We start from the raw sequence: 24,533 nt of genomic DNA, 5'->3' as shown, positions 1-24,533 counted from the left end.
GCAGACACTGAACCTGGTGGAGAGAAGCACCCTGAAAGAGGTTCCATTGGCACACAGGCTGGAGTCACAAGCTTAGGTGTCCGGGGTTTGCACAGCAATTAGTCACATAAAAGAAAGGCATTTTGGCAGGATAAGCATATTCTCAGGGGAATGAGAAATCTGCAGGGTTTGTGTTTTCCAAGCTGATTTTGAAAGTACTTCTGAAAATTTCCCTGAGAAACTTTTGTATCAAAGCATGCTGTGAATTGGGGACTCAAGGTATGACAAGTAGTTGAGAGGTTTTTCTTGTTTCTTTTTAAGTCTCTGAGACTCCAGGGGAAGGGAAAAAGAAAATGCCAACAATGACCTCATCACCAATTCCTCCAAAATCTGAATATGGAAAAGACGGAGGTTGAAAGGCCCAGCCTAAGATCTGGCAAAGACAGGACTGGCTCAGCGCTGCCAAGGAAAGGCTGGGTATCCAGACTTCTCAGAGGAGATTTTCAGAGAGGGACCGGCGACTCAGAGCCTAGCCAGGCTGAGCCAGTCACAGAGGGAGGGGTAAAGCACAGCAATGCCTAGGTAGCACAGAAGTCCCTGGAATTCATCCCCTTGATCAACTCGGAGTCCTTGCCAGTATGACACGGGCTGATTAAAATCCTGGATATAAAAATTTCCAGACTGGCAACAAAACACAGAAGTAGCCCCCGTGGCAAAATTACAGCTGTTCTTAAATGACTCTGCCTCATGAAAACCTCTACCTATGTGAGCAATAAATTATAATAATTGCATCTAATACATTGGTCTAATATATCTCATTTAATACAACTTATTTATCTAAGATATTTGTAATAGAATTCAGTTTACCCATATAATTCACCCTTTTTTCTTTTTTTTTTCAGCACGACTAGCCTGGGATGATGGAGCTTCTGTGGAGGCTGATGGGGGTTGCAACAACCCAATCCCTCTGGGCCCAGGGAGGTGACATAAACGAGGAAAGGAGGTCTTCTCTGAAAGACAGAAAACTCGGGGATTGTGAAAAACTAGAGGGAGCACCCCAAACTCTGCTCAAAGGGGTTAGCTCCCACTTCCCTGAGCCTTCCGCTGCCATGCGGGAATGTCAGGGCTGTGTGCAGAGATCCTCTGACTTTGAAAGAGAAATGGGAGATCCAGGGTTCAGTGAAATTTACTAATGTTTGAATGTTGACATCTAAGAATACATTTTAAAAGTACTTGACTCTGTGTAGGGGCTTGTCTTGGGGACTGTATTTGCCTCAAAGCCTATCATTTTATGGGATTCCCAGGTAGCTCAGTGCTAAAGAATCCACCTGTCAATGCTGGAGACTCAGGTTCAGTCTCTAGGTTGGGAAGATCCCCTGGAGAAGGAAATGGTAACCCACTCCAGTATTCTTGCCTGGGAGAATCCCATGGACAGAGGAGCCTGGAGGGCTACAGTCCATGGGGTCACAGTCAGACACTGACTGAGCACCCAAGCACTATCATCTTATGACTTTTGGCCTAAGGACATCCTGATACAAATGATAGTGAGACGAGATAGATAAGCTCTCAGCTAGATATTTACAACTGGCCTCCTGTTCACACCTCCTGGGGTGAGAAAAAGATGGGCTCCAGGTTGGACACTCACTACCAGTCCCCTGTTTACATTTCTTGAGGTAAGAGACAAATGGGCTCCGAGTTACCTTCTTATGACTGGACTCTTGTCTACATTTCAAGATCTGCACTTCTATACAAGAAACGACAACAGGAATAGGGTGGATAACCAGACATTGGGTACAAAAGAGAGGAGCCAGACCCTGTTAGGAGATCAAGAGGTAATACATTTTCCAGGCCTGGGGCAAGGGAGATGTTATACCTGTGAAAAAAGTCTTCGCAGGGTCAAAAAGGCAGGGGGTGTCAGACCATAGTAAGTCTTGCTATTTTCCTCCCATATGCCTTTGCAATGAAATCCATCTTGACTAAGGTATGTGAGCACACCCAGGGGAGGGTCCTGAGACAAACCAGCTAGGGAGTCAAAGACGATGGGGCTTTCCAGATGGTACTAGTGGTAAAGAACCCACCTCCCAAAGCAGGAGACATGAGAGACACAGGTCTGATCCCTGGGTCAGGAAGATCCCCTGGAGGAGGGCATGGCAACGCACTCCAGTATTCTTGCTTGGAGAATCCCATGGACAGGGGAGCCTGGCGGGCTACAGGTCTATGGGGTCACCAAGAGCTGGACACATGTGAGGCGACTCAGCGTACGGGCATGCAAAGAAGACGACTCGGCAAGACGACAGAGGCCCAGAAGACGCCTCCCCTTAGAAAGGATTTAACTTCCCGAAGGCTTGACTCAAGCAACTCTCATGCTGAGTTCACCCATGGATATTTCCACATGTACTCTGCTTTTCTAATACATAATAGACTTTCTTCTATACCTTTTGTCTTCTTGTCTGATTCCTCCTTTCAGGGTAGACTAGGATTGGGACTTAGATTCCAGCCCCTAGCCCCTGTCATTTAGCAGTTAGGATTCCTGGTTTCCACCCAGGCGACCAGGGTTCAATTCCCAATCAGGGGGCTAAGGTCTTGCTTCCAGCTGCTACTTACTGCTACGTGTCCCTGAGATCAATAGGATGTAGTGCAATGGCACAGAAATACTGTGTTTTGTTTCTTTTTTCTCCAATATGTCAGATTTTGAGGTCCTTACCATGGCCTCATTAGCATCATGCTCCTCAATTCTTATGAAAACATTTGCTAGTTCCCCCACAGGCTTTATCAGAAATAGGAAATAGGTTTGTCTCACTTGCCAATACAAATCACCCCACAGTGGCTACTCAAGGGACCTCTGCTCAAGAAGAAGCCGGGGCTGTAGAAGGAAGGAGTGCTGGGATGGATTAGTGATGTCTGGATTGGCGCATGCTAGGGAGTGGGGTCCTACTACATGTTTTGTTTATTCTATATTATTTACATCCTATTTATGAAACCAAAATCCTTTGGCCCAACGTCCTTGACCAAAGTCCCTTCTGTCTCAACCTGGGCCAGAGTGCAAGCACTGGTATCAAAGTGGAAAATCCCTCAAGATTCTCATCACTATTCTGTCACTCAAGAAGGCTGTCAAAAGCACATGGAAGGACTTCCCTGGTGATCCAGTAGTTAAGACTTCGCCCTCGAAACCAGATGATGCAGGTTTGATCCCTGGCCCACAGCTAAGACCTGATGTAGCCAAATAAAATCAAAATAAAAAAGTTCTTTTTAAGAAAAGCCACATGGGAATCCACCGTCCCCATGAGTGGGCTTCAGACACACAGCCAGTCTCAGCACATGGCCGCAGACTGCTCTTCCTACAACTGTGCCCGTAGGAAAAGAAGTCATCAGAGTGTAACCCAAATAGTCATCAAGTGTCAGACACAAAGGATGTTAGGAAGTCATGGATACATTCACCTCGCTGAACACTTCCCTTGAGGAGTGACATGGCCGAAATCCTTGATGCTGGAAACTGCTCTTGCGTCCGGAGCATTTAAAGTTAACTACATTAGGGCAATCGCTTTGGGCTGGGGCCTTTCATTTTAAAAACAGCCCGTTAAACTGAGCTTTAGAAGTGGTCAAAAATATCTGAAACATTTGAAGAGGGGCCCTTTAAGAAGGTTAAGGCAACTCTGCAAGGAGAAATAGGAGTCAAAAGCAGAGCTTTGAAATCTGAGATTGTCTCTTAACATTTCAAGTTAAACCTGAAATGTTTCCTTGGCAAATTAGTTCAAGAGCAGTGTAGAAGAAACACACTGAGTATAAGAATATAAACGATCGTTTCCTGCTGGAAGCCCACTGCTCTTGAAAACGGATTAGAAGAGATAAGAGTCCATTTGTTTAATAGGCGGCTACATAATCCAATGGTTTCCCAAGTGGTGCAGAGGTAAAGAATCCGCCTGCCAATGCAGGAGGTGCAAGAGATGTGGGTTCAATCCCTCAGTCGGGAAGATCTCAAGCAGGAAACGGCAAACCGCTCCGCTCCGGAATTCTTGCCTGGGAAATCCCATGGACAGCGGAGCCTGGCAGGCTACAGTCCGTGGGGGTCACAGTTAGACATGACTGAGTAACTGAGCAGGTGTGCCAACACACGGAATCTAGACCATCCAGTCCCAGGAAAACACCATTCCATTGTTTCTGGTGAAGACAGAATTTGTATTTCCACCAAGTGCTAAAGGCAGAGTTACTTTCCCAAAGTCCATATCGGACTAGGGATAAATATCAATAAAGCAGGAATAAACTGCTCATGCAAGACCCCTGCATATTCAGGGGACTCTCCGAAGTTTTTTCTCATTCGTGCCCATCGAGTCTGTGCTGTACTAATTGTTTCTGGCTGAGGAAGTTAGTTCTAGCTCTTTCTGGTTGGATTTTCTTTTTAAATAAACATTTATGTATTTATTTGGCTGTGCCAGGTCTTAATTGCTTCCATCTTTATTGCAGCATGTGGCATATAGGATCTGGTTCCCTGACCAGGGATCGAACCTGGGCCCCCTGCATTTGGAGCACAAAATCTTAGCCACTGGATCATCAGGAAAGTCCATGGGTTTCTTTTTATGTCCACCAGTTTCCGATATGAGGAAATTTCCCTGTATACATTTGAAATGTTTAAGAGAAAAACAGGCTACAGTTTAATCTTTGGAAGATAATCTTAACCTCATGATATGCATAAAATAAGTCAATGTGCAGATAATCTCAAAGTAGAGGGGAGAACCTTGCCCCTGAAATAAGCACCCTAACCACTCCAAAGGGTCTAAGTTCTCTGTGAAATTGGGAAGCTGTCTGTAAAGCCGAAGCTGAGACCCCAGACTCAAACCCCAGCCCTGGCACTTACCAACTGGGTGACCGTCATTTCTGCAACAATAATTAAATGCCCCATGCATCACTTTTCTTAGATGGGTAACTTCTAAAGTTTACTTAAATGGGTGAGGAGGGCCATGTAGGGAGAGGGAGGTACAAACTATTGAGTATAAGATACTCAATACTCCAGACTTCCCTGGTGGTCCAGGGGCAAAGACTCTGCACTCCCAGTGCAGGGGCATGGATTCAATCCCTGGGTAGGGAACTAGATTCCACATGCCACAACTAAGAGTCTGCATTGCTGCAGCTAAAAGATCCAGTGTGCTGCAATGAAGATGGAAGATCCCTTGTGACCCAACTAAGACCTGGCACAGTCAAATAAATAAATAAATTTTTTTAAAAAGATAGGCACAAGGTGTATTGTGTGGTACACCACACAGAGAATATAGCCAATGTTTTGTGAATGGAAAGTAACTTTTTTAAAAATTGTATAAATTTAAAAAAAATTTAAAAAAAACTGCATGAAATGATTTGAGTTTCTCCAGGAAACTCAAATGAATTTGAATATAAAGCTGATACATTCTGCTCACCATCAAAACTCCTGGTAGGAGCTGAAATTGTAAACCAAGCTCCAAAATGTCAAGGATAAATGTGCCAGGAGACAGAGGCACTATAGCCACAGTTGACCCTACTTGATACTGATGATACAGCCACAGACCCAAGACCCCAGTGAACCCCCAGGACCTTGCCCTGAGCAGGGCCTGATGGAGAGCAGAGGTGAGAGGTGGCCAGCAGAGGAGAAGGAAGCATGCGGGCGTGTTTACTGAGGGAAGGAAGCCAGTAGGCTCTCGCAGACCTACCCTGGCTCATTCCAGGGTTTCTCCGCGTGACGCCAAAACAATTCCAGAATGTTAGTTCTTCATTAGAGATGCTAAAGACAGAAAGGAACAAAAGATCTAATTAATATTGAAATCAGAGTGATGCTGATGGAACAAAAGGTTGGGGATGCAGCAACAGCTATCCTCTGGCCAACAGGAAATATATGACACATCTCCCATCAGAATGGAACAATAAAAGTCCAAATTACCAGCATAAAGAAGGACAAAATTAGGCAATAACATCCAAGCTGCCTGACGACTTATTCTTAGCTGCCTGGCTCCTGGTGATGGGTGAAGCGAAGGAAATTCATGCCCAGAAATAGAAGAACAGTGTTTTCTGGAGGAACGTTTGCCAAGCATCGCTGAAAGAGAGAGAAATGGGCTTAAACTGCTCTGGGATTTCTCTCCAATCTCCTTCTGATAAAATTAGGATCCATCTGAGGGTTTCTCTGGAAGCTTTTTGGAGCCCACGGCAGACAAGGACCCTTTCAAGGTAAGTCGGTGCAGAGAGACTGTTCTGAGCCCACTTCATCAACATCGTGGGGTCCCCACAAGGTCCTCAATCTAACTCTCACCTGTGACCAGGCCCCATCTTTCATTAGTGAACCTGCTCCTACAGCGCAGGACACACAGAGAAGGGGAGAAAGACAGACCCTGGGCATTTGCACATCTCTTTCAACTGGATGATGTGCCAACATTGAAAAGTCAAAAATCTTACATAAAAATCTAGATTTTCAGAAACATCTGTCTTTAATTCTCTTTAAATGAGAAGAAGTAGAAAGGGACTGTTTGTCTACTTTTCTGCACCATAAATTTGGACACGAAATGGACTAATATTTATGCACAACCTAGACACTTAAACTTCTCCAGCCTCAGTTTTCTGGGCTGTAAAATGGAATAATATTGGGACCTACTCTGTGGGGCTGCTGGGTACATTGTAGGCTGCAATGTGTTTAAAATCAGGGGAACAGAGTCTGGCATAGTGTCACCGTGGGCTGTGGTGCTTGTCACTGCTCCTTCTAACAGACCCTCAGGGCAGGAAGAGAAGTAAGACATGGACCTGCCTTCAAGGGGCAAACCTGCCACCTGCACAAGGACGCACATGCACTGAGTCCCTAACACATACGTCTTCATAGGGGACAGAAGCACAAAGGTGAGGACTGCAGCGGTCCTCACGGGGGCGGGGGGCGGGTGTGGACTGGAGATGCAGGACAGCAGGAAGAAGGTGGCAGCACAGAGCAGGTGCACCTGACCCAAGTCCAGAAGACAGCCGAGCTTGCTCCAGGTCCAGGGAGTGGCGGAGGGCTGCTGGGCCCAGGAGGCAGCATGAGCACAGGAAAAGGTGCACAAAACCACACAGAGGAAGGTAGAAATGAGAGATGGGGAGAAATTAAGTCGAGATGTATCTCTGGATACACCTTCACCTGAAGTCATCGTGGCTCTTTTGGTTGCATGTCAATGTATTAATATTTCTCCCTTTCGGCTTAAGATAGTTGGATTTGCATTTCTATTGTTGTTGTTGCTTAGTAGCTCAGTCATGGCCAACCCTTTGCAAACCCATGGATTGTAGCCCGCCAGGCTCCTCTGTCCATGGGATTCTCCAGGCAAGAAATAACGGGAGAGGGTTGCCATTTACTCCTCCAGGGGATCTTCCTGACCCAGTGATTGAACTCAAGTCTTCTGTGTCTTCTGCATTGGGAAGCCCTGAATTTCTATTACTTGCAACCAAAACAAAGCAAAGCTCACCAATGCAGAATTTCATCCCAGGCTTGCAGATCCCACTACCTACCACACCTGTCTAATCCTCTGAATCGTTGTGTCTCTGGCTCAGTGGCATCAATGCACACCACATCTCTAAGGAACATGTTCAGGACATGCCCACCCTGCCACCTCATGCCTCTGTGCATCCAACCACTTAAGAAAATCAGGTCACACAGCATTTTGCAGGGGCTATGTGATAACCTAAGTAATGTAGCTGCTCTCTCAAAGCTTCCTGCATTCTCCAGAGGTGACACTGGGCTCTGTTTAGTGACCCCACACCAGCAGCAGAAAACTTTATGTTTTATTTTCGACAGTACATCCGCTGCCTACCCTTGCCCTTTGCAGACCAAGTTTGGAAATAAAGACCTTCCCTGGGGCAGAGAAGGTTTTAAAATGTTAATTCCCTTTTATGAGGCCTTTAGCATCTCATTATTGCAAGTCCAGCTGATACCAGAAGGCTGGAAACTTAATTATTGCAGCCAAAAGTTGGAGGGTACTCTCTTCAAGATCAGCGTGAGTTTACATTGATTTCTCTCCAAGCGTGAATGAGTTCATCTCCTGCTGGTGACGTATGCCAGGCTTCTGTGGTTCTGGAGACCACAGCTCGCTGACAAACAATACAGCTACTGACACATGAAAACAGGAGGCCATCACTTCGTCAGGAAGATAGACGTTCAAAGATTAAATCATAATTACAACATGGAAATTGCATTTTTCTTCCTTCCTCTGAAAACCTTTAAAGAAACTTAGCAAAGAACAGAAAATGTGTTGTTTCTGAAAGCATGTTGCTCCTGCTCAGTTGCTCAATCATATCCAACTCTTTGCAACCCCATGGACTGTAACCTGCCAGGCTCCTCTGTCCATGGGGTTTCCCAGGCAAGAATACTGGAATGGGTTGCCATTTCCTCCTCCAGAAGACCTTCCCAACCCATACACGGGATCGAAGCCGTGTATCTTGCATCTCCTACCTTGGCTGGCAGATTCTTTACCACTGCACCATCTGGGAAGTCTTTCTGGCAGCATAAAGACCCCCAGAGCTATCTGGATCTTAATTTTCAGAATATGTCACTTTACATGGGGGTTGGAATTGTGACCCCAAAATGATACATCCATGTTCTAGCCCCCAGCACCATGAATGTGACCTTATTTGGAAACAGGGTCTTTTAAACATATTTATTTATTTACTTTATTTGATGTGGCAGGTCTTAGCTGAGGCACCTGGGAGCCTCGATATTCATTGCAGCATATCAGACCTAGTTCCCCAACTAGGAAGCAAGTCTGGGGCCCCTTGTATTGGGAGCTTGGAGTATTAGCCACTGAACCACCAGGGAAGTCCCTGGAAACAGGGTTTTGGCAGATATAATTAACCTAAGGATCTTGAGATGAGATCACTCTGAACTAGGATGGCTCCTAAATCCAAGGACAAGTGCCCTTACAGGAGAATAAGGTCACATGGAGACACAAGGGCAAAACATGTGCAGATAGAGGCAGAGACTGCAAGGATACGGGTACAAGCCCAGGAACACTTGGAGCCACCAGAGGCTGGAAGAGGCCAGGGAGGATCCTCCCCTAGAGCTCCTGGAGGAAGGGAGGTGCTGACCACACTTTGATTTCAGACTTTCGGCCTCCAGAACTCTAAGAGAACAAATTTATGTTGTTCAAGCCACTGAGTTTGTGGGAACCTATTATGGGAGCTACAGAAAACTAATACATGTGCCAAAGAGACTGCAGATGTAACTGAGAAAAGAACCTTGAGATGAAAGGAGTATCTGGGTCCATGGTCTCCAACCTTTTTGGCACCAGGGTCTGACTTTGTGGAAGACAATTCTTCCATGGACCAGGAGTGGAGGGGATGGTTTCGGATGATTCAAGCGCATTACATTTATCGTGCACTGTATTTCTAATCTAATGTTGCTGCTGATCTGATAGGAGGTATCTGTTCTGGGACCCAGAGGTGGGGAGCCCGGAGCTGGGTTATCCAGGTGAGCCTAAAGGTCCTGACTAGAGACAGGCAGGAGGGTCAGAGTTGGAGAAACAGAGGTGATGATGGAACCAGTGATCAGAGAGAGAGAGAGATTTGAAGATGCTACAGTGTTGACTTGGAAGAGGGGGCCGTAGTCAGGAAATGCAGGCAGTCTCCAAAAGCTGGAAAAGGCAAATAGATTTTCTGCTAGAGCTTCCAGAAGCAAGGCAGCCCTGCCAAGCAACCCATTTTAGGGTCCTGACTTCCCCTTGTTTGAAGCTACTAAGTTCATGTTGATTTGTTACAGCACCAAGAGGAAACGGATACATAGACCTTCCAGGTTATGAGGATGGAAATAAAAGTCTTTCAAATTCAGAAAAAGTCAATTAGCAACTGACTTCATGATGGGAAAGCCATAGGAATGATACTTCGAATGATACTTTGCTACTAGCCCATAAAGGTGCTCCCCGTGGAGTCAGCATCTGAACTGACATCACCTGTCTGAAAGCTTACCAACCCCCCAAACTCACTCACTCTGCATTATTTTTATTTATGTTGAGCCCAAGTAGTTCCCCTTTGACTTCCACTCTTGGAACCTAAAAGGCACAAATCTCCTCCATATTCCAGAGGATGGTCCTCGAAAGACTTCAAAAGAGCTGTCGTGTCCTCCTCTTCACCTCTCCCGGGGCCATTTCTTCTCATCACTGGGCTCAACACTCACGCTTCCTTCAATCATTTCTCCTGCGGTTTGATCTCAAGGACTCTCAGCCCCTCAGACATTGTTTGACAGAACACAATCCAATTTCCAGCTTTCCTCTTATGCCTAGAAAGACATGGAATTCTCCATCAGAGTGACAAGTGACATCTATCATCTGTGACTTATAGAGACCAGGGGACAAGAAGTAGCTCCCTTTCCTCTGAAACCTACTATCAGAAAACCAACAGTACAAGTGTGGTGAGAAATCACAGACGTCCCTCCGCCTCCGGCAGGGACACAAGAGGAAGAGGTGGAGACTGTGGTGATTTGGGTGCAGGGTCTTACACACAGGGATGTCCATTGGTCACTTCCAGGTCAAGGGTCACAGGGAGTAGTGTGGGCCCAGGGCTATCTGACCTTGTGAATTTCATAAGAACTTGGAAATCCAGATGTCTATGTAATTAGCCAATTTTTACAGGGTGGCAGAAAATTAAATAAGCACACGCACACCCCTGAATCAGATACAGCCTCCAGTCTGCCCACCTGGGACCTCTGTTCTGGGGTCACACACCCATTAATGCCAACAAAAATTATATCAACCTGTGGCAGTCTCTTCAGACAGGTGGTTCCACAGGGAGTTAGAGCCATGACCTTGTAATGCCTTTTAATGGAGTTTAGTCTGGTTTTAGAAAAGGCAGAGGAACCAGAGATCAAATTGCCAACATCTGCTGGATCATCGAAAAAGCAAGAGAGTTCCAGAAAAACATCTATTTCTGCTTTATTGACTATGCCAAAGCCTTTGACTGTGTGGATCACAATAAACTGTGGAAAATTCTGAGAGAGATGGGAATACCAGACTACCTGACCTGCCTCTTGAGAAACCTGTATGCAGGTCAGGAAGCAACAGTTAGAACTGGACATGGAACAACAGACTGGTTCCAAAGAGGAAAAGGAGTACGTCAAGGCTGTATATTGTCACCCTGCTTATTTAACTTATATGCAGAGTACATCATGAGAAATGCTGGACTGGAAGAAGCACAAGCTGGAATCAAGATTGCTGGGAGAAATATCAATAACCTCAGATATGCAGATGACACCACCCTTATGGCAGAAAGTGAAGAGGAGCTCAAAAGCCTCTTGATGAAGTGAAAGTGGAGAGTGAAAAAGTTGGCTTAAAGCTCAACATTCAGAAAACGAAGACCATGGCATCTGGTCCCATCACTTCATGGGAAATAGATGGGGAAACAGTGGAAACAGTGTCAGACTTTATTTGGGGGGGCTCCAAAATCACTGCAGATGGTGATTGCAGCCATGAAATTAAAAGACACTTACTCCTTGGAAGAAAAGTTATGACCAACCTAGATAGCATATTCAAAAGCAGAGACATTACTTTGCTGACTAAGGTCCGCCTAGTCAAGGCTATGGTTTTTCCTGTGGTCATGTATGGATGTGAGAGTTCGACTGTGAAGAAGGCTGAGCACCGAAGAATTGATGCTTTTGAACTGTGGTGTTGGAGAAGACGCTTAGAGTCCCTTGGATGGCAAGGAGATCCAACCAGTCCATTCTGAAGGAGATCAGCCCTGGGATTTCTTTGGAAGGAATGATGCTAAAGCTGAAACTCCAGTACTTTGGCCACCTCATGCGAAGAGTTGACTCATTGGAAAAGACTCTGATTCTGGGAGGGATTGGGGGCAGGAGGAGAAGGGGACGACCGAGGATGAGATGGCTGGATGGCATCACAGACTCAATGGACGTGAGTCTGAGTGAACTCCGGGAGTTGGTGATGGACAGGGAGGCTTGGCGTGCTGCGATTCATGGGATCGCAAAGAATCGGACATGACTGAGCGACTGAACTGAACTGAGTCTGTAAAAATACCGAATCACCATGCTGTACACCTGAAACTAATATCATATTGTAAACCAACTATACTTCCATTAAAAATACAGTTGGTTCATCAGATCTCACTGTGAACAAAAGCGCCACGGTTTCTTGCACACACACACACATACACACACAATTAATACGCGTCTTCTATTTTTTTTTTTAGCATGGAAGTAGTTGTCAGCTTACAATGTAATATTGATCCCTTCCAATCTTGCCAAGGTTCCAGCCCTTCAAAATCTTTTATGTTCTTAGATTCAGTTCCCCCAAAGTCCCAAGTCAAAGAAGCCAATTTGGACATCACCACAATTTACACCTTTCTAAATGCATTCTTTCTCCCTTACCTACGTCACCATCCCAACACTCAGAATTGCCATCACATGACGATCTTTGGTGAAACCTGCACTACCCTCCCTGGGGAGTCACACAGAGTCTCCTGGACCGTGAAGAAGTGACACAGAGACCTCTACAGACCAAGGGTGTCTCTCCCCAGGGTGTTAAGGCGCATCCACATCTTTGGGGTGCCCCTGGTGATGCTGAGGCCAGAGGGCAGCTCTGAAGATGACACTGTACCCTCAGTGTTGTGACAAAATGTATGACAAATGGTGGCAGAAGAGCTGTGACAAGTGCATCACGGCCGCTTAATGAACCCCCTCCACTGACCCAGGCCCCGGAATCTGCAACAGAGCCTGGGCTGCCCTAGAAACGTCTTATGGCAGCTCTGGGCTTCATGATGTGCACCCTCTGGTTTGTCAAGGTCAGGCCACAGTTTGCTAGAAGAAAGCCCCATCTTCATGCGGCCACGGAAGTGACAGTTGAACCCCAAACCACTGCCTCCCAGAGCAATGCCTCTATCAGGGTGGACACAGGATGCTCCAGTATATTTCCAGGAAGAGGAGAAAGCCAAGTTAAAGGCAACAACAGGATCCACGAACTTGGCCGCGCCTCTGTAGGGTAGAGCTCTCTGGGACAGGAGAGTGGGGGTCCTGCCTCGGGGGGCTCCCCACCAGGGTCTCAGGAAGGGATGTGGCTGAGGAGACTACAGAGCTGAGCCATCCTTTGGAGCCCATGGTGGCATAATCACACAGATGCCATCTCCAGGCTCCATCACTAATGTCTCCTTTCTGGAAAGATGAGGAGGGGGATGGTAAATAACATGCATTTGTCAAAGGCAACCAAGGACAATGAATCAATATTTTTCATTCTCTGCAGATGAATTTGCATGACTTGGCTCAGAACTTTCTGGATTCTGAATATAGAAGGCTTCAGATTTGTTTAATCAAATCTGCCCATGGAGTCTAAGACCTGTCAGGATTAAAGATTAATTTTTTCTTAATTTTAATTAGAACTCACATCAATTCTTCCTTATCAAAAAAGCCATCTCTAGCATAAGGCACAGCTTCCTGCAGGTCAACATGAGAAGGAATCAGGCCCTCCCAGATCTTGTCCACCACAGGGAAACCCTTGCAGGATTTTCTGTCCACCTCAAAGTTCTTCAGATGGAGACCAAGTTCCATTCAACCTCTGAACAGCAGCCAGTAGAATGGAAAGAAGGCAGAATTCAGCATTACTGTATTTTTTTTTAATTAATGAAAACACAGGACCTAGGAGCTCTCTTAGCAGCTTAAAGGAGAAAGGATCACTCTAAAGACGGAAGTCCTTTCTCCCGGGGTTCTGAGCTGCAAAAGGAAACTGCCAACCAGTGAGCCAAGAAAAAATTGGCAGAAACTCTGAATTCAGTGATTCAAACAGACCCCTGCAAAGAATATGGAGAAAAAAGTCATGGGCTGGTTCCTGGCTGAATTTGGAGCCATAAATCCAGCTAATTGGATGGAAAACGCAGCAGAAATAATCCATGACCAGATTCTCCAAACTGTGAGCTATGTCCCACTGATAACCTGATGAAGCTGGGGGCACACGAATGGACTTTTAAAAAAGTTAATCATTTATTTTCATGTATATTAAGGAAAAATTAGTACATCAAAGTAATGGGTTTTACAATGGATTTTATTGTCTTCTAATGAGACATTTAAGATAGTCAATGTTGAAAAAGTAAGGCATTTAAAGAAAACATGTTGAGTAAATTACATTATTTGGCACAGGAAGTTGGCAAAACTTGAGAAGATGGCAGATAGATTGCTAAACTTCGGAAAATACTGTCCTATGAGAAAAAAGAGGAGAAAAGGGGCCCCATCCTCCATCCCAGGGGAGGGAAACAGCGTGTCCAGCTGTCTCTGATCCCAGGCGAGTCCCTGTCATCACTCACTCCCTCTTCAGCACCCCCATCACTCCCCATCAGCACTCCCATTGCTCCCCATCAGCATCCCCATCATCCCCATCAGCACCCCCATCACGCCCCATCAGCATCCCCATCACTCCCTATCAGCACTCCCATCGCTCCCCATCAGCACCCCCATTGCTCCCCATCAGCACCCCCATTGCTCCCCATCAGCACCCCCATTGCTCCCCCCTCAGCATCCCCATCACTCCCTATCAGCATCCCCATCATCCCCATCAGCACCCCCATCACGCCCCATCAGCATCCCCATCACTCCCTATCAGCACTCCCATCGCTCCCCATCAGCACCCCCATTGCTCCCCCCTCAGCATCCCCATCACTCCCCATCAGCACCCCGACACTCCCCATCAGCACCCCATCACTTCCCATCAGCACTCCCATTGCTCCCCTCAGCATCCCCATCATCCCCATCAGTACCCCCATTGCTCCCCATCACTCCCTATCAGCACCCTCATCGCTCCCCATCAGCATCCCCATTGCTCCATCCTCAGCACCCCATCACTCCCCCTCAGCATCCCCATCATCCCCATCAGCATCCCCATCAGCACCCTCATCAGCACCCGCATCCAGGTTCTGCCCTTGGGAGCCTGGGATGCTCAGAGCAGCCGTGTGACAGAACGGGAAGGAAAGGCCCAAATGCCTAGGCATCTAGAAGTAAAACCCACTCTACCTTGATGACGTCTTCATCCGCAGACCTGCATTCCACAGCCTCTGACACGTCCACCACCGAACCATCCTCTTGAACTGCCACCACCTTGACGGGAACTGAAACAACCTTCCCAGTGAGAATGGCAGTGTTCAGAACCTCCGAGTCCTGTGCGAGAGAGAAGAGGACCCGTGTCAGCCACAGGCACGCCCGTGAGTCCCAGGAGGCGTGACCATCAAGCCACCTCCGACCTTATTAGTTGCTCTACAATTTAAAAAAACTGTCTGTGCCCTCCAGATATCCCTCACACACAGCGCAAGCGTCCTTTTCGATACTTTGGTAAACGATGCCGTATTTCCAGAGCTTATTCACATAGTGAACACAGCCTTCGTTTTAGTTTCAAATCAGGAAAAACAGCATCACACAGAGCAGAAGAGAACTGGAGGCAGATTGTAAGCCTCCACACTCCTGAGCTGATCACCAACACTGCCTTTCCTCAAACCACTAAGCACTCCCAGAAATTTCCCAGCCAAGCTCAGGTATTGTGAAACCAACAACACCATGTTAATTTTTCTCCTCCTCTGACATCACTCAAAGTTTTGTAGGTTCTGTCTTCCTACCTTATCTCCCATCTGTCAAATTCTTTATTTTTTATTTTTTTCCTTTTTTAAATTGCGGCGGCACTGGGTGGTGAGGGGGCTTCTCTTGTTGTGGAGCACTCAGGCTCAGCAACTGTGGTGGACTGAAGATTTAGTTGCCCAGCCTCAGATGGTATCTTAGTTCCCCAGCCAGGATCCAACCTGTCCTCTGCATTAGCAGGCAGATTCTCAATCACTGGACCATCAGGGAAGCACCCCTGCATCTGTCAATATCCTGTCAACCCCAGAATCAGTTCCTCCATGGAAGAAGAATCTCCCCACTCAGTCAGCTGCCACTGGCCCCTAATTGACCTTCCTATGTCCACAGTCTTCACAGCAGTCGGAAATAATCTTTTTTTTTAAATGTTTTAATACAATTCAGATTAGTTCTCTCCTAGATTAAAACTCTTTGAAAGCATCCTAGGGTTCTTAAGATGAAGTCCAAACTCACAGATGTGTAGGGACCTGACCCTCGTCCACCTCCCTAGCTCCCTCTTGCCCCCTTCCTGCTGTCCGTCATCACAGTCAAGCCTCACAGAAGTCTTTTCTGTTCTTCCAAGAGTAAACCCTATTCATGCCTTCTGCCCTTATATACGCAGAGCTCTCCAACCCCAAACACACCTCACTGTTGCTTCCATCCTTCAGATCTCAGCATATATGTCCGCTTCTTTGGAGAAACGGGGCTTTTCTGCCTGCTACAATGTGAGTTAGCACTGTATTATCATCTGTCATAGCATCTAGTCTGTCCTGCAAGGTAATAACCACAGCTGTCACTGTATATTTATTTTGTGTTTACGTTTTAATCTGTGGCTACTTATTAAGTTGTGAACTCCCCAAGGGTCCCGCTCTCCTATCAATGAATGTGACTTGGATGGTGCTGACCCAGGCCATTAAATCAGGCTTCACAAATGAGCAGATGAACCAAATGTGGTCCATTCTAGCCCCATGTCCACAGAGACTGATTCAAGACTGAAACCCAAATGAAATCAGTGACAACAGAAAGGAAAAGAAACAGATTCCTGGGAAAGATTTCTGGGTTCCTGAATCCGGCTACATCTGTGTCTGTCATCTTTGGAAATTTAGAGATACAAAATAAACTGCTTTATTTAAGCCAGTTTTAATTGGGCTTTTATCACTTGCAACTGAAAGTCTTGACTAATACACAAGAGATTAGACACCATGTTGGGCTCTAGGGAAAGAGAAAAGACAAAAATAAATATCAATCTCTACCCTGAAGAAGCTCATATCCTTTAAAGACACTATAATAATTTTCCCAAACTGAGTCTCAGGGTAGGTGACTTTATGTTTCATAACAAATCACAACCAATCTTCAGAGCTTGTTGCTTTTATTTCAAATACATTTGCAACCGCGTTTCCTTCTTTAGCTTTCTCATGTGTGGCTGAGATGTTTGCAACCATGTTTTCCAGTGTCCACCAAGAAACAGCCTTTCAAAAACCCCAAAGGCAGTTTCTACCTGCCTCTGGCACAATGAGAAAGCAATTTGTCTTGTTAGATATTACATTTAAATCATCCCCTGGTGCCAGAGATTGCTAAAAATTCACCATCTATCAAAATGCAACTCTTTCATTCTGTTCCCATTGGTGCCAGCTCTAGGTTTTATGTCTTGAGAGCATATTTATATTCCTTTATGAAGATAAGTTTCCATTAACGTAGCACATTAGTGTGGCATCTATAAAAATGGCAAAGTAAGGACATGTGAAAAGTCCTCTGTGAAAGAAATTTTAAAATTGGCCAAAAGAGTAAAAATCCACTTTTTCAGAACTCTAGGAATAAAACAAAGGCTTGTGCAGCCAAGAGAGCATTTATTCAAGAAAAATGGCTGAATCTTGGTAAAAACAGGATTTTGTGGCATTTTAACTTGATTTACTCCCATTCCCTACTGTCCAGCTCAGTAGTAGCTTTGAAAAATGACAGCCCACTTTCACAGAAAAATACCACTATCTGAAAACTATGGAAAAGAGCAGATCAGGGACAGAGATCTTTCAAAACTTCATTCCCAAAGAATTGCCATTACCTGACTTGTCTGGTATTTCCTAGAAACTTTCATTTGCAAAGCTTTTTGTATCTGACTTGACTCCAAGTTCATTCCCTGTGAAAAGCTTTTTACTAAAGGTATTTGTTTAAAGCAATTACAGGCAATTAGTTAATTTCATAGCTAGCTGCCTGAAGCAGTGGTAACAGTTGTGACAAACAATAGATTCATCAAAAAGTTTAATAAGAAAAGATGAGGAATAGAATTGCCAGAGGGGATCTGAAATGCTAACACATATTCTGGGGAATCTGTAAGACCATGCTTATACACAGGGCTGTGTGCATGCCCAGGAAGACCTGAGAAGGCTCTCAGCTCGTGCCCCTGGTTGATTTTGACATTATAGAGAAGCAGGAAGTGAAAGCTAAGGCAGAGCTGTCTCATGCCTGACCGAGGATTTAAAGTGTGTCCCAACACATTCAAAGAGACCCTTGTGGGATTTCCCTGGTGGTCCAGTGGTTAAGACTCTGCCTTCCAATGCAGGGGGGGCAAGATCAATTCCTACTAGGAAATTTAGATCCCATATGCCATGCAGTGTGACCAAAAATCAAAAAACAAATAAAATTTTTTAAAAAGAGGCCCTTGGTAAAGATCGTGATACTTTGATTCCAGATGCCTAAGGAAATCTCTGCCCAATCATTGGCTGACCACCAAGCTAACCAAACAAAGAATTCAGGGGCCACAGGCAACAAAGAATAAAAACTTTACAGAATTTGTTCACAAAAGTCACTCAACAACTACTACCACAACTACTACACACAACAACAACTATGACAAACCTAGGGAAGGGTGGCAGCAACATAGACGGTTATACAGACTGTCATACATAGTGAGGTCAGAAAGAGAAAGACAAATACCATATGATGTCACATATGTTCAAGACCTTGTATTATAATAACCTGAAAAAATCTGAAAATACATATGTATAATTGAATCGCTTTGCTAAACATCTGAAACTAACATAATATTGTAAATCAATCATAATTCAATGAAAAAATTCTTTTCTCCATATGTTAGGTAGTTAGAATAGGAAAAAGGAGTCCAGAATGGCAGTGGCTAAAAGACAAGGAAGGGAAAAGCCTGCGAAAATAGAACAAAGGAAGATCTGAGGACCTGAGTGAGGACCTCAGGTAGGACATACAGCACTCCTGGTTAGCCCAGGCTACACAGGGCAGGCCCGGGGGGAGGAGAAAAAACATAAGAAGAGGAGCCAAAAGGCCGGGGGTCTCTCTCTTCTCTTTGTGTCCTTTGGGTCGGCATGCCCTCACGCCTCGAGGATGCATTTTCCTGTATTTTCTAAACAAACCTGAGCTGCAAACAGAGCTGTAAAACTGATCTGCCCAAGAGCTGAGACACGGCCGGTCCGAGGGCTTTAACACTGGTCCATCGCTGCAGATTTTTATTGTGATGAGACAGAACCAAGGAAATTACACACTCCCCCGACACATATATACATATTGAAACAAAACTTTTGTGTAAATCTCAAGAAAAAGTTGATGGGCTTACGAAAACATCCAATGCCTTCTGAAAGCTTCTCATCTCACTATTTTTTAAGAATAAATTAAAACTCCACTGTTTTCAGCTATGAAAATCTAGGAGTTGTATATAACTTTTCAGCACATTATTCTGACTATATACTCTCAGACTAAAGATAAAAATAACTGTAAACACATACTGAATTCTAGTTAGGTTTGTTTTCCACAGCAGTATGGTTTAGCAATTCCAAAACTACTTTAGCATACTCTAGGATGGAGCAAATAATGTATGTTGGATAATGAGAGCCAAGTTTCTCATTGCTAGAGAAGCTGAGTTTAAAAATGGAAAGAAGAGTGAACTGTGTGGTCAAGAGTTGGAATTAGAAACACCAGCATGAACTCCTGGGGGAATGCAGGTATAGGTATGTTTCTATGTGTGTAAATGTAGGTATGTGTATGTATATGGTTTTTCTAGTTCCATTCGCTGAGAGAACTTAGATACAATGATGGCTTAACCATCAGCACACCTGGTAAAGTGATGCTTAAAATTCTCCAAGCCAGGCTTCAGCAATACATGAACCATGAACTCCCTTATGTTCAAGTGGTTTTAGAAAAGGCAGAAGAATGAGAGATCAAATTGCCAACATCTGCTGGATCATGGAAAAAGCAAGAGAGTTCCAGAAAAACATCTATTTCTGCTTTATTGACATGCCAAAGCCTTTGACTATGTGGATCACAATAAACTGTGGAAAATTCTGAGAGAGATGGGAATACCAGACCACCTGACCTGCCTCTTGAGAAACCTGTATGCAGGTCAGGAAGCAACAGTTAGAACTGGACATGGAACAACAGACTGGTTCCAAAGAGGAAAAGGAGTACATCAAGGCTGTATATTGTCACCCTGCTTATTTAACTTATATGCAGAGTACATCATGAGAAATGCTGGGTTGGAGGAAGCACAAGCTAGAATCAAGATTGCCGGGAGAAATAGCAATCACCTCAGATATGCAGATGACACCACCCTTATGGCAGAAAGTGAAGAGGAACTCAAAAGCCTCTTGATGAAAGTGAAAGTGGAGAGTGAAAAACTTGGCTTAAAGCTCAACATTCAGAAAACGAAGACCATGGCATCTGGTCCCATCACCTCATGGCAAATAGATGGGGAATCAGTGGAAACAGTGTCAGACTTTATTTTGGGGGGCTCCAAACTCACTGCAGATGGTGATTGCAGCCAGAAATTAAAAGACGCTTACTCCTTGGAAGGAAAGTTATAACCAACCTAGACAGCATATTGAAAAGCAGAGACGTTACTTTGTCAACAAAGGTCTGTCTAGTTAAGGCTAGGGTTTTTCCAGTGGCCATGTATGGATGTGAGAGTTGGACTATAAAGATAGCTGAGCACAGAAGGATTGATGCTTTTGAACTGTGGTGTTGGAAAAGACTCTTGAGAGTCCCTTGGACTGCAAGGAGATCCAACCAGTCCATCGTAAAGGAGATCAGTCCTGGGTGTTCATTGGAAGGACTGATGTTGAAGCTGAAACTCCAATACTTTGGGCACCTCATGCAAAGAGCTGACTCATTGGAAAATACCCTGATGCTGGCAAAGATTGAGGGCAGGAGGAGAAGGGGACAACAGAGGATGAGATGGTTGGATGGCATCACCGATTTGATGGACATGGGCTTGGGCGGACTCCAGGAGTTAATGATGGACAGGGAGGCCTGGTGTGCTGCAATTCATGGGGTCGCAAAGAGTCAGACATGACTGAGCCACTGAACTGAACCCAGATTTTAGTTCTAAACACCATTCTTCAAGAAAGGAAACAGCTCCTTAGAGAAATGGGTGATTCTAGGACTGAGAGTCAGAAAGTACCCAGACAATGAGCCTAAAATATATTGTCTACCCAGAAGGTAATAAAGTGATCAAAACAAATATCAAAGGACCCAGGGAGACAGCTTGAAAGGCCTCCAGTGGCCAACCTGGAACAATTTTATAACACTACAAATAATTGTAATTGCTAATCATAATAATATAACTATATATTAAATGTAATATGTAATAAGCTATTGAATCCATACTGATATAAACAAACAAACAAAGAAGAAAGAAAACATCATCCATAGGGTAAAATTCCAACAAAAAATGATGAAATTAGAATATACCATCATTGTAGGAATCACTATTGATGCTACTGATGATTAAAAGTATGATAAGAGAGAGGATATTTGCAGAGTGTAAAAGTACCTCTGTGCAAAAGACTTATTCATTTCAAAGAAAAAAACAGTAACTCTGTGGTACCGAAAGTTAGATAAATCGCATTATCCACGTGATCAAAGATAACATCACTACTAATGAGATAAAGAGACATCATATGTCCTGAAGAGGAAGCAACATTTCCTGAAGTGTTCTTCTCTCCACAAAAAAAAGTGACTCTAATAATGAAGAAACAGCAGATAAATCCAAATTATGGACATTCTACAAAATAGCTGGCTTGTATATTTCAAGTGTATCACAGCCTGAAAGACAAAGACTGAGAAACTTCCATAATAAAGGAAAATAAGAGACACAACAAAGGTATATGTGATCCTAGATCAGATCCTCAAACAGAAAAAAAATACGTTTACTTTACTTTAATAAGTGTTGGTGGGACAATCGGTGAAATTTGCATAAGGTCTGGGGACCACATAATGCTTAGTATCAATATTAATTTCCTGATTTTGATCATTTCACTCTATTTATTAAGAGTCTGGGGAAAATTCACACTGAAGTGTGTACAGATGAAGGATCAACATGTGTACAACTCTCAAACATTTCATGAAAACAGTAATAATGTGTGTTTGTGTAAAGAAAATGTTAATATTTGGGGAATTTGGGTGAGAGAATTTGGAAAATGCATTTATTCAGACTCACAGGAAAGTTTTTTAATATCTTTTTTTTTTTTTTTTTTTTGGCTGCTTTGGGTCTTAGTTGTGGCAAGTAGGATCTTAGTTCTCTGAACAGGGATTGAATCCTCATCCCCTGCATTGGAAGGCAGATTCGCAAGCACTGGACCACCAGGGAAGTCCCTGGGAAAGTTTTAAATAATATGAAAAGCCAAAAGAGCCAACAATAAAAACAATCAGTGAATAAAGACAGAAGATACGGTAAGTACCTAATGAACACAATTTATGATGATTAATTTCCTTAAATACTTAGATCTAAGTGTCCAGCACTGTGATAAATGATTTACATGCATTACCTATTCATAATAATGCACAATTACAATAAACATAGTATAATATGAATTAACATCTAATAACAAAACAGCAGTACAGAGTAGTATCTGGCACATCATAAATATTTGATAAGTATTAACTGCTCTTACTAATCTCATTTAATCCTCAGATATCCCTATTGAAGGATTACTATTTTCATTCTCATTTTACAAACAGGGAAATGAAAGCTTGAAGTTCAGTTCAGTTCAGTCGCTCAGTCGTGTCCAACTCTTTGTGACCCCACGGACTGCAGCACACCAGGCTTCCCTGTCCATCACCAACTCCTGAAGTTTACTCAAACTCATGTCCATTGAGTTGGTGATGCCATTCAGCCATCTCATCCTCTGTCGTCCCCTTCTCCTCCTGCCCTCAATCTTTCCCAGCATCAGGGTCTTTTCCAATGAGTCAGCTCTTCGCATCAGGTGGCCAAAGTATTGGAGTTTCAGTTTCAGCATCAGTCCTTCTAATGAATACTTAGGACTGATTTCCTTTTGGATAGACTGGTTGGATCTCCTTGCAGTCCAAGGGACTCTCAAGAGTCTTCTCCAGCACCACAGTTCAAAAGCATCAGTTCTTCAGCGCTCAGCTATCTTTATAGTCCAACTCTCACATCCATACATGACTACTGGAAAGCGTTCCTCAATTTGGCCAGAATCACTCTTCTGCTGAGCAACCCAGCTGGGGATGTGAACCAAAGCCCGCTGCCCAGGCTACCTTGTCAGCTCTCCTCCCGGCCCCTCACCTGTAGGATAGAGCTAACAATCCATTTTTTGGCCTCACTCAAAAGCTTTAAGGATATAAGATGGATTTGTAAAGGCTTTGATTTAAAAACTTATCAAAAGATGTTATACAAATGTGAAGATTACATTTTAGTAGAAGCAGCCAAGTAGCCCCAAAGCCCCAAGCAATGACCATGTGTGGCTTCAGGTATGTTCCATTCCAGCCTCTCCCCCAGCTTGTAAGGTTCTGAGTCACACTCTTGCATCCTCTGGTCCCTGGCACAGGGATACCAGTCTCTAAACAGGTGTCTGACCCTATTCTGTGTTCAGACTCCTCAACTACTGACACCTAAAACGGCAAGACAGGTGTAAACTTCGCTCAGAGACAAGCAAGATGTTGGCTCCAACTGAAAGGATGGTTTTCAGTCCCACTGTTGTATCATAAAACTCTGAAATCAACCCTGTTCTTCCCCTCTTGATGGCTATTTTTGGATTCTGACTGTTTATTATCCACAAAGCAGTAAGCTATTTCAAAACCCAGCTCTTCGTGAATCCCTGAATAACACGAGGATAGTTATCTCAAACGGGATAGCACTCAGAGAGGGTCAATAAAATGTGTATCTGTGAAAACACTCTCCAGGCATCTCCTGGGTGGGAGCTTTGAGGGAAGAGGCCAAAACTATTTGGAAGGATGCCTTTGGAAGGCATCACCCAATGGCCAGGGCAACCGCATTACACCAGGCAGCCAAGAGCATGATGTGGAAAATGCTACTTAATGTACATGATCAGGGGTCACATACAGGGAAGATGGTTCATGCAGTGGGTCTCATAGTCATGTTCATCTCCAGGTCTGACACAACAAGATATCAGTGGGGGAATCCCTACATCTTCGTGTAAGGAGGAGGTTCTACAAGGAACGGGGACTGAGAAAGCCAGGAAGAGACTAAACTCCATGGGATGGGGAGCAGGTTTCTTTTCTTCCTGTGACCCCCTGCACTGCCTGGGGTGCTGTAAGATCGCAAATGTAGCTGAAACCTTCCAAAGATGTGAGAGTCAAAGAGAGAATACACAGCTTTGGAGCAGAGCAAAACAGAGAGTAAGAGAGAGAGAAAAGACAAAGAAAACACCTAAGTCTGAAAAAAGCCAGCCAGACGGGTGTGGCAGCACACACGCAGCTTGGAGACACAGAGACAGCCCTACAGATAACGCGAGAGGCAGGCAGGGGGACAGGCAAGAGGCTCAGTCCCACCCTCAGGCTTTCCTGCTTCTTGTGTTTCCCCCCATTCAGGTGGGTCCTGTCTATTCACATCTCTCGGCTCCAACACTGAATAGTAATTACATGTGTTTTCTCCCATTCATTCCTCTGCTTAACTATTAGCACTTCCTTAATTATAACTGTAATGTGTAAATAGTGTTTCTTTGTTGTCTGGGGCATTGGGCGGGGGAGACCTTCTCATCTAACTCGAGCTACGTTA

The 24,533-nt window shown here is 44.5% G+C and overlaps 1 protein-coding gene across 1 annotated transcript in view; it reads right to left on the bottom strand.

Moving 5' to 3' along the window:
* The window catches only part of TMEM132B (transmembrane protein 132B), a 396,200-nt gene that overhangs the window by 25,084 nt on the left and 346,583 nt on the right, over positions 1-24,533 (bottom strand). Inside the window, exon 5 of the mRNA XM_005691512.3 lies at positions 14,948-15,091. Within this exon, the coding sequence (XP_005691569.2) occupies positions 14,948-15,091 (144 nt within the window). The remainder of the gene's footprint in view (positions 1-14,947; positions 15,092-24,533) is intronic.

Source organism: Capra hircus, chromosome 17 (assembly GCF_001704415.2).
Source record: "Capra hircus breed San Clemente chromosome 17, ASM170441v1, whole genome shotgun sequence".
NCBI lineage: Eukaryota > Metazoa > Chordata > Mammalia > Artiodactyla > Bovidae > Capra > Capra hircus.
Note: the sequence above shows the minus strand (reverse complement) of the source record. Positions and strands in the feature narration are given on the sequence as shown.